This window comes from Xiphophorus maculatus, chromosome 22 (genome assembly GCF_002775205.1).
Source record: "Xiphophorus maculatus strain JP 163 A chromosome 22, X_maculatus-5.0-male, whole genome shotgun sequence".
In the NCBI taxonomy this organism is placed as follows: Eukaryota; Metazoa; Chordata; class Actinopteri; order Cyprinodontiformes; family Poeciliidae; genus Xiphophorus; species Xiphophorus maculatus.
Window position 1 is genome coordinate 18326134 of NC_036464.1, and position 11254 is coordinate 18337387.

General features: G+C 43.8%; 1 protein-coding gene across 1 annotated transcript; it reads right to left on the minus strand.

Moving 5' to 3' along the window:
- Nucleotides 1-435: 435 nt before the first annotated feature.
- Nucleotides 436-9961, minus strand: LOC102230942 (Krueppel-like factor 5). The gene is made up of 4 exons (XM_005812176.3): nt 9478-9961; nt 7585-8611; nt 6343-6402; nt 436-1914 (listed from the first exon to the last, which is right to left on the minus strand). Exons 1-4 carry the CDS (start codon nt 9907-9909, stop codon nt 1736-1738), a joined length of 1698 nt encoding a protein of 565 aa, XP_005812233.2. The 5' UTR covers nt 9910-9961; the 3' UTR covers nt 436-1735.
- Nucleotides 9962-11254: the final 1293 nt, after the last annotated feature.

Consider the following 11254-nt stretch of genomic DNA (forward strand, 5'->3'; position numbering starts at 1 on the left):
CAGCTGCAGCAACTGTGAGAAGCAACATCGAGCTGCGAGAGAGCGAGAGAGAGCGAGACTTTCCGAGCTTCAACCTCAGTCTGCCGTGCTTTGGTTCTGGTTTTGGAATGCCGGTAAAAACCCAGTTGTGGTGTGATTGCTCTCAATTACCGTGCATGACAGTGCACGCGCACCCAACATGAGACACTGACGTCCGATCACAGCAGTATTGGCGGGTCAAAGTTTTACAAAACAGATCGGTAAACTCTGACTGTTGCATCTCTGAGCAAAACTGCTGTCAGGGTGCTAATGGCGGCAAGAGGAGGACATTTATCTAAATGGAGCTGTGTGTAATATATTCAAGTTCTTTAACTTCAAAGACGTGGCAAATCTGTCCTCTAACAGAGCATGTGTCCAAGTTTGAAGGCCTGATGGAGCCCTGTTGCTAGTTATCTGGCTACAGATTTAAAAAAAAAAAAAAAAAGGCTAAAACCTCCTTGGAGAAAGAGACAGACTGTCACTTTAGTACAAAAGCTCCACGCTGTTTCAGGATGTCTCAAGTGTTCAGAGCTGAGCTGTTTTATTACAATGGAGATGATCAGCTTTAGGATATTAACGTTTCTCGTTTCCCTCTCCCCGTACTGAGTTCAGAGAGTTTTTTTTTTTTTTTTAACAGAACAGGAACCAAAAACAGCACCATGTGTGTTTAAAAGAACCGCCTACACTAATCGCTCTGACAGAACAGGAACACATTAACCACGGAAGGAGGCACTTCATAGGGTGTTGATGACGAAGATTAGACTTTGGTTCAAATGAAAAAACAAAAATAAAAGTTGGATGGCACAATCTGCACAGAAATGAAATTCTGAAGATGCTTAATTCAAGCTTGTGCATAAATACAGCTGCTTCTGTTTTAACAGAATCAGGTCTGCTTACATTTCTCCAGCTGGACATCCATCAAAAACCCATCCTAAATAATTGATCGCCTAATGGCTGCTCTTTACAATCCACCCATGTCCCTATGTTACTCAGCCATCTGCAGATTTCCTCTCTATAAAATGAAAAACAATTCAGTCTTGCCATCTCTACCTTCCTCTCATGTTTTTTTTTCCTCTTCTTTTTCTATGCTTCATCTTCTTTGTCTCAGGAGAATAAATGCTTTCAATTTTTAATATCCGGACAGCGGTGACTGGCGTGGCATGTCCAGTTGTGATAATGAACGTTTTGTTGGTGCATGAGATACACGATCAGTTCTAGTGCAAACCGAAGGATTTGGTTAAAAAAATAAAATAAAATAAAAATCTGGATATTCCAGCTATTTAGACAGACATACCAATGAGTAAACAAAAGATGTTCTTGAATTAAGAAGTTCTACATTACAACAAAGACAGACAATGTTTTTTTTCTTTCCAGTCACACAAAGTCCAAATGGACCGGAAAACGTGAAGGAGCTACCATTTTCTTTACGCTATGGAGCTTTTTTTTTTTTTTGTTCTTGTCCAAAGAATTTTTTTTGTATCATACCTTGTGACAGTGTTAAACCAAACATTTTCTTGGCCACCGTTTTCTTCCTTAGCTATCATACAATTGTATTGATCGATGGCAGCACCGGGAGGAGCTGGGATGTCAGTAAAAGCTGCTTGGCATCGCGCAGCCGCTTAACACTGTAGCTATCGGACACAAGCCGAGTGCTTTACGTGAGATTCAGGACGAGGGCTCAGCACAGCACGGCTGTGGCACGCGTGCAAAAACGTGGCTAGTTCTGGTGCCTCTTCATGTGCAGCGCGAGGTGGTCGGACCTGGAGAAGGAGCGGGAGCAGACGGTGCACTGGAAGGGCTTGGCTCCCGTGTGTTTCCGGTAGTGGCGTGTGAGCTCGTCGGAACGAGCGAAGCGCCAGTCACAGCTGTCCCACGTGCACCTGTACGGCTTCTCACCTGCAACGAAGGAGAAGGGAGTCTTGGTTAGTTCATATCACAGCAGTGTCGAGCTGAACGTCTTCGCATGTTCACAAACTGTTCAAGTGGCGGGACGCACATACTGAAGACAGTGATATACGTCTTGTGAAAACACAAGTTAAATCCTTCATGATTCACACAGTCAGGTGGAGAAACTGGGAAAACAGGCTTCGCTGAGAATTCCAGTTGTCTGACAGCATATACAGTCATAACACTGTCACTCACAGGCATTTATCAGGCACTCCAACACCAGTACTGTGCAAGTTTCCCACAGATACTCCTCTGTATTGTCTACTACTACTTCTGGCACGTCTTTGATAGGTTTAGGCTGTTTGTCACTTCTTCATTCCACGCCTCTGGCTGCAGGCGCTTTGCAGAAACCTTGTGTGGCCTCAACCTTTACCCAACCGCTTGTTTCAGTCTCATTGGTCCAAACATCTTTAAGAGTTTGTTTACCTAGCTTACAAGAAACGCACATGCTCCTTATTAAATATCTAAAAATGTTTATTTTTAAAATTGTAATTATAAAATTGTTTTGTTTTTTTGTGTTAATCTTGACTCAGAAAGTAAAAATTGACATCAGCTGAAAAGAGTAAAAAAAAAAGAAGAAAATTTTCCCCCAATCTAAATTCTAAAAATGTGCTGCAGGTTCTGAATCCACTGGGAAATTAAAATAATTACCAGATTGTCCCAATTTATGCACCACAGCATTGGTTTCTAACCAAAGAGTTCAACATAACTCAGATTTTTTTAAAAAAAGGCATTGCTCCATTATTTCGTAGAGCAAAAATGAAGTTTGGAAAATTAGCTGATTGCGATGTCTGGCCAACTGATTGGTGCATTCCTAATTATTTTTGATGAAACCAATGTTATTTAACACAGTAACAACCCAGCTCTCTGTTTTGCCTCATGCTAACATTCTAGCATAGAAAGAAAGTGGAAAAGAATTGGCCAGAAGAGTCAGGAAAGACAAAGAAAAAAAAAAAATAGTGTACAGATGTCATTGATATTTCTGTAGCCAGACCAAATGAAATGTGCTGAAAGTGAAGCACAGCGATGGGAGTGTCATGATAAGGACCTGCATGACGGCAGATCATATTCATAGATAGTGTGCTAAATGCCTATGCAAGCAGTAAAAATGAAGCCGTAAACACCTGAACCGTGTAAATCTAAAGCCAAACTAGAATTTGTTTTACGCATGATTACCGTAAATATATCAGTCTCACCAAGCACGTCACTGGATGTGAGTTCAGTAAAAATAATTAGAAAAAAAAACTAAACAAGAATGCAAATGGCTGATAGAAATGAAAAGTTTCTGTGGAAAGATTTGCATCTCTTCAGACGTCTGCACAGCATTCTAACCTCTAGGTTTAAGGTGTGTGTATGTGTATGCGCGTGCGGAGGCGGGCTTAAGAAGATTTAAATCTCGTTAATAAAGGCTTTCCTGACTCAACTGCCTCATTGAGATGGAAGTGAGAAGTTCTTATTTTTAAGCGTTGAATCTAAATCGAATTCCACAGCATAGAAGTTAAGCAAGAGCCGTTAAGCGTCTTTGGGTTGCATCAAACCCTCCCAACAAGCTCAACAGGCTGCGAAGTGTTGCCCAAACCACAGCAATTAAGCCGCAACACGATGAATCACGATGTCGGAACACTAAAGAAACGCATCATCGACGCGCACCTGAACGTGGACAACACGGCCAAGAGAGTCGATGAAAGAACAAGCTGGATACACTTTCACACACAAATACAGACCGACACACTCACAATCAGGGTAATGGATGTTGATGGAGATTAGAGTGGGAACTCCCACCGGGGCCCAAACGCATTAGGAATCATCTCATACAGATTACTGACAGGTGCATGAGGAGGGGTGTGTATGTGTGTGTGTGTGTGCGTGGGTGTGCACTGAAGCATCTGAATCAGAGATGTAGAATGAGTAATAGACAAAGATAGAAATAAATTGTTGGGGGAAGGGGATTTCACAAAGGGTTGAAGGTGGAAGGCATCCAAAAAACAATACACACAAAAAAAAACACTAGATTGAAGGATGATTGGATGATTGAAAGGAACTGAGGGAGAGAAAAAAAAAAGGTTGTTGAGTGCAGGGAGGATATATAGCTCGAGCTATACAACCGTTTACGTGTTGTTCTCTCATCTTGTGGTCTGTAATAACTGAAATAACTACAATCACCCTGCAGCATGAACGATCTAATTGTCGTGTCATGTTCCTAATACTGAAATGCACTTCAGAGACATGCACACACACATCACCGCCGTTTTGCACAAATCACCCGGATTAATGAGTGGAACTGATTCTGGGTGAGACACAGAGAGAGAGAGAGAGAGAGAGCTTTTGTGTGTACTTCCAGATGAGCGAGGAATGCCCAGATATCAACAGAAGCTTTGTTTTGTCAGCTGGAGCGAGGTGGGGCCCAACACCTAAGCACTTGTTTGTTGACGCTGCTCGTCCAGGAAAACCAAATAGTTTGAAACTAAACGTGCGAGGAGGAAACGGATTGAGGAAAACACAGAGACGGAAGGGGAATCAGAGATAAAGGGAAAGTGCATGCGGCAAGGATTATTTGAGGAGGGAAATTTAAAACAGGAAGGGCTAAATTGTTTTTTTTTTGCATTTGGGCAACAAACGTTTGTGTATAATAAAAACTACTATCGATCCACTGCATTTACTCTCACTAACAAATATGAACTGATAAAAACAAACAAATGAATAAAAACAAAGCTGGGTAAGAAGGTACGGATTTCCACTAAAGGATTTCACAAAAAACCAAACAAAAAAACAATAATTAGATAAAACAATTCTGATAATTCTGCTCTGTTCATTTGGGTCAATGACATCAGAGGCACAAAAATTGAATAGACCTGTGTGATTCCATCCTTCAGTACAACCATTTTGCCCCCATTATATGACATATGACATAAGTAAAAGCAAATTACTTCAATTCATTGGATGTAACAACAGGCAACTAAACATCCACCAAGTGTTGGCAGAAATCTTAAGCTGTCTTCAGATTTCTAACTGGTGTGAATGTGTTTTTACTCCTGTTGCAAATATTCCACCTGACTGGTTTACATGCAGAACCCCCACAAAGTAATAAAATGATGTAATCTATTTGTAAGCCATACTCTGGAAAATCCAGTATGTAACAATCAGCATTAAATATAAATTTTTGATCTCATATTGCTTTATTTTGTCATTTAATTTCTTAAAAAAAAAAGATTAAGATGCTAATCTGGAAGCTAATCTGACATAGAAGTATGAAAATTACAGCTTTATAACCACCAACGGCTTGGGCTGAAGTATAAGTTTTAATGAGACAAATCAAAAATAAAAAGTTCACCTAATTATAATTTCATGCAAAATCTCCTTATTTTACATTAAATTCAGAATGTAATCTTTTGTTAAAATTTCTAATTTGGACATTTAAACATTTTTAGAATGTAAAAGTATCTGTTTTTCTCGCATCCCGTGTGGACAGAACTGCTGTTGATGGTATTCGCTGTTCTGCAGGTGCATGAATGATGGTTTTACTAGAACTGAGTGGATAAATCTGTCTGGTGATAGTTCTTGGCAGAATACAGCGGTTCTGAATAAACACTCCATGCCGACCAGACCTTGTTTTCTTTTTTCGTTTTAAAAATAAGATGGTTCTATATGATCGCCGAAGATCTTTTAAACCAAAATCTGTCCATTCCAGTCAGCAGGAATCTGAAACAAATCACGTTAGTGTGTTTTATTGTTGCCAGATTTCCTGTAGTGTTCTCATATATGTGGCTTAAATGTTTTCCCGCAGCCACACAAAGTGCAATCAATGGGATATTGACAACACTGGCATGAAACATTTTCAAAACAAATCTGCTTGGTTGTTTTACGCCTTGCGTGATGTCATCAGAGGCAGGCACGTTGAGAAGCTCGTCTTTGGGAGGGTGGATTTTTTTTTTTTTCTTGATTAAATAATAACAGTTTACAACAAACTACCTAAAGCAAAAATGGATTCGTGGAAAGGTGAGAACACTGCATCTAAAAAGTTTTGTTTTGCAAAAGAGTTTGACAAGTAGCTTTAATAGCAGCAATAAAAGCAACACCGGCCTTGGGAAAGTGCACTTTATCTGATCTGGTGACGTGAATCTGAGAAAGATGGCACCACACGTCTAGCCCCGATCACATACTGCGAGAGTCATCCCCCCCCGGGTCCCCTGGCAGAAGTGTGGCACTTCCACCTGTTTTGATGGAATAGTATATTGGGGGTGAGGATGCGGAATGAGGATACGCTTACAAACACATGACGAGAAGACGGCGGTCTGCCTAGCAACACGGTACCAGCGCAGACACTTGAAACCCGAGCACAGCGGACTGAAAAGCGCATCGATCACAGGAGCATCTTACCCGTGTGAGTCCTGAGGTGGGCTTTCAGATGGGACGACTTGGTGTAGACCTTCTTGCAGCCTGAGGCACAGAGATGGAGATAAACAAAAGCAGACAGCTTAGACCAAATAATCTGCTTGTGTCAGATATGCATTTACCCAATAAACCGAGCTGCGGTATGCAAGAAATTTGAACTAATGAAGACCAGAAGCTGTGTGGAATGAAGCACAGTAAATGCTTTGGAGATCCTCAACAGAGTATCATGGCTCTTTGTTCAAACTCAGTCTATGTGGGATTTAGCTCGTCCCAATAAGCAAAAATAATCAGTGAGAAATAATATTTAGAAAAGGTCCTGCCCTGCCGTGATTGTATTGTACAAGAGTACAGCTAACAGATACTTGTGTGAAAGGTGGATTCGTGGAAATGATGGATGTGTGTCATCTCACTTTTAAAGAAGTTAAGCGTGTATGAACAAGCTACAGGGAGCTCACCGAAATCCCCCCCCCCCCCCCCCCCTGTGTCTCTCTCTCCTTTACCTGCTGCCACAGGCTAGTTAACATTTCATGTTCTACAAGTTGCTGCACATCATACAGCCTGAATGTGTGTGGCTGTTTGTCAGGCGGTTTAAGAAAATACTTTAACCTGAGCAAGCTATCTCAAGCATGCATGCAAATGTGTGCGTGTACATGTGTGTGTGCGTGCGTGTAGGGGAAAAAAGATCAAATGGCTGTAGGAAAACATCTGTGTGATTAAAACAGCCACAAGAGCACCGGTTCATGCCACAATCATTCCAGCGTTGATTTAGGCTCAACAGTCAGGGTTTCTGGGCTGGTAGTGGCACAATCGTTTAGGTTGCGATAATAAATGCAAAGTGTTTTTCTGAGCTTATGGTTAGAGAAAATGTACTGGCAGATGATTTACATTTCAGCGACGCCGCTGCAGTTACAAGCAGAGCGCAAGGAAGGCATGGTGACTCCAGAGGTCTGAGACAGAAGTTCAAAAAACAACGTGTAATTTCAAAAAAATGCAGGGGAGTCTTAAAATGAATCTGGTAGTCATATTGCTGACCTTTCTGACTGGCCAGACGTCAGCCTGGCCTGACCACAGCACCGGGAAAAAAGACGGAAACACACAATACAGCGGAAAACAATCAGCGCGTGTGCACGCACAGACGCACACACACACACACACACACACACACACACACACACACACACACACACACACACACACACAATGTGGAGGGCGTGCTGCTCTCCTAACCTGGGTAATCACAGTGGTGGATCCGGCGTTTCTCCAAGTCCGGGTTGTTCCTCCGGTTGTATCGGACGGTCCCGGAGTTCTGCGTCGTGGTCTGGGCTGCAGGGCCCTGGGGGAGGCCCGGAGACGGGCCCTGGACTGGAGTGGGCAGGGCGAAGCCGGCGGGTCCGGGTCCGAGCGTGGACCCTGCCAACTTGGAGGCGATGGTGGCGGCGTACGAAGGAGGAGGGGACAGAGTGTGGAGCAGCTCCTTCTGCCTGTCGGGGCTGCCCGGCTCGGAGCTGGGCGGGGAGGGAGGCAGGTAGGGCACCTGCTGCTGCAAGTAATGGGAGTGCACCTGAGCATTAGGATGCGCGTACACCCTGCGGTAGGCCGCCTTGGTGCCCTGCTCTTGCTGGGAAGAAGCCGAGGCTACTGGTAAATCATGGAAAGGTGCATGAACACTGGAATTGTGCTGCATCTGCTGCTGTTGAGTCTCCATGCCGTCAATGTGGTGATGATCCAACCCGGCGTTCAGGAGCTGGAAGAGTGAGCCGCTGCCGTCGTGGTGGATGCCTTGCTGCTCGAACTGCGACGGCATTTCCTGTTTGATGAACACCTCTCCTCCCGATTGGGTGAAAACACTCGTGAAGTCCGGTAACCCTGTTAGCGACATGTTTATGGCTGAGGTTTCCAAGGCAGCGTTGCTAGGCTCGTGCCCGGATGTGCCGCAGCTGCTCGTGGGCGTACCGTCGGGGCAGTGGGGCTGTAGGTGCGGGCCGAAACACGACGAGGCAGCTTCCGTTTTAATTTGGGCCAGGCCGGCGCGGTTCTGGGCCTGAGGGGCCCGGACCTGCTCACACGAGCCCATCCTCAGGTAGGCCACGTCGGGGAGGTAAAGGTTCATGTTGAGGGTGTAGGGAGCCCCGGCATGGTCTCCGCTGAAGAACTGCTCCACCGCCGACGTGGTGTCTCTATGCGACTTCTGCTGGCTGGCTGACTGGGGTGGAAAGGCAGGAGGGGAGAGATACCTGTCCATCTCACACTTCACCTGTGGAGGAAACAAACCAAGCGCTTAGAAACAAATTCGAGCACAACGCTTCCACTAAACTATTCTGAGACAAAAGTTTGGTAGAACAGTCACTGCTGAAGCATTTATCAAGTAGTCATCAACTTGCAGCTGCAACATTCCCTCGCTGCCTGCAAAGCTGAACTCAAACACCTACTTGGTGAGGCCAACAGTGAAGGATACAACCATGTTTTGGCATTTGTTTAATCATGGCTGCCATTCACAGGTCAGTCTAGTTCAGGTAAAAAGGCGCCACCTGGATACCGTGAAAGTTAGTTAAACTTGACAGCAGAGGATGAAACAGCAACAGCACCACCAGAGGGAATGGTGGGGGGGGGGGGGGGGTAGGGAAACCACCCATGTCTCCCTGTCCGCTGCAGCAGCAGCAGTAGCAGCAGCAGCAGCAGCCTAGGGATGGGCTGCTATTTGAGGCTCCACCACCTACTACCAGCTGTTACACACACTTCTATCCTCTGCTGCACAAGTTTCCTCCTAACTGGGGACAGAGCCGGCCGGGACATTTCTGTCCCGAGTCAGTTGTCGTCACTGTGGTATGATGGTGTGAGTGGACACCAAAGGGAGACCAACAGCTGGTGACCAACTGGCTGGCTGGCTGGCTGGCGTAGACAAACATGCGCCTGAAGGCGACTTCAGGCGGAGCTGCTGGGTCGCTTGCCGCGGCCCGACACGGTGTAAAAATAATAAAGTGATGACTACAATCAAGACAGCGGAGCCCGGCTCCATTTCCAGGCCAGGAGCGGAGAAACAAAATCTGGGTTCGCTGCCCCCATCTGCCACGCCCATTCAAAGAAACCCATAACATGTGAAGTCGCTCTTGATCCCCTTACCTGCGTGTAGTCATTATGCCCTGCCTTGTCCGCTTCTGAGATTTTACAGTCCAGGCCGAACAGCGCCGAGTCCTCCAGAGAGAAGGCGGCGGACAGCGCCGCTTTCTGCAGCGGGTAGAACGGGTCCTGCTGTGCGCCGCTCATAGTCAGTGCTGCGGCCATGAAGCTCCGACGCAGGCAGCCCGGATGATCGCTCGTCCTGCTCTGCAGAGAGGAGGAGGATGCTGCTGCCGCTACAGCGCAATGGGGAAGGAGCGCAGCCGGACGAGTTGCAGAGCGTGTGGCGGAGTAATTAATGTGTGCCTGTCGGCAACATTTCCTTCCACTTGTTCCATCCCTCCGGCCCGCAGACAGTTTTCTATCTCTGCGTAGGGCGGAGCGAGCCAGTGTAAATACGAGACTGCGCCGCCCATGGAAGCCTTGATTATTCATTCACCGGCCACCGCCCTTCGCTCCATCTAAATACGCTCACAGCGACGTCCTGGAACATGCTGGGCCGGCCGGGCAGCCGTAAATGCGGAGAACATTTAATTCTTTTTCACGACAGCAGAAAATACGTTCCCCGTTTCTCAATTTTGTTTGTTCACCCTAAACGGATCATCATTTTTTAATTGTGAGCGCCTCTTTAAAAATGTATATTTCTCTTTAATCCTACTTTAACAAGCTTGATATTATTTAAAAGTAGATATATTTCAATTCAACTGACAGAAAGAAACTAATACCCACACGAAAACTGGTATATTCAATTTATACGTCATATGTCGTCCCCTGACCCTAGGGTTAAGTCACAGCCAGAGGAAACCCAAGATTCACTTGGAAGTTAATCCTAACTCTAAGTGCAGGAAGTTATTTTACATAAGACCAATAGAAAATTATATATATATTTCTAAAACATAAAGTTATGTCCTACATAATCGTTGGGGAAATTGCTGACTTGTGCACTAAGCAGTAAAATCTCTTTACTAAAGAAGCTGTTAATTCATAAAGTGATGTATTTGAGCATGTGAGTGGAAAGTTTAGTGGAAGCAAAAAACTGCACAAGAAACATGGAAAACTGCATCCTAGGGAAGATTGTGAAGTAAAGCCAATTCAAGATTTTCCATTTAAGAGTATTTCCTGTTTCTCAAATGTAAGAAAATACTAACAGTTAAGAGTGTGTCTTTGATGTACCTTAACAGGTATTTCCATCCAGGAAATATACCACTGGGTCAACAGAGAACAAATGTATATGTTTACATTTGTTCGATGTGATTACAAAATGTTATGCATAAACACACTATACATATGGTTTAGTTTAAAACATAGAAATCATCTGTAGAACACGTTTCAGCAATAAGGTAAATCAAAGTGTTACATGCTTACAATTAAAAAAAAACATTACATTGCAGTGGTATAATGAATGAATGTAAAGAGCAGAAGGAACAGACTAATGATATTTTACTTAAAATAAAGGAAACTTAACAGATGTTTTAGCCTTGATTTAAAAGAACTCAGGGTTTCAGCATTTTTGCAGTTTTCTGTTAGTTTTTCCAGACAACCTTTGAGATATTCAATTTTTCCTTAATACAAATGTCAATATAAATGTTATGGTGGAAAAAGACCCTTCTTTGCCTTACAAAAGTAATCATTCCCTTAGTTCACATGGTCGCACTCAATTTTATTTCAAGGTAACTTGAAATAAAAACGTTTAACTATATATATATATATATATATATATATATATATATATATATATATATATATATATATATACTGTGTATATATGTATATATATATA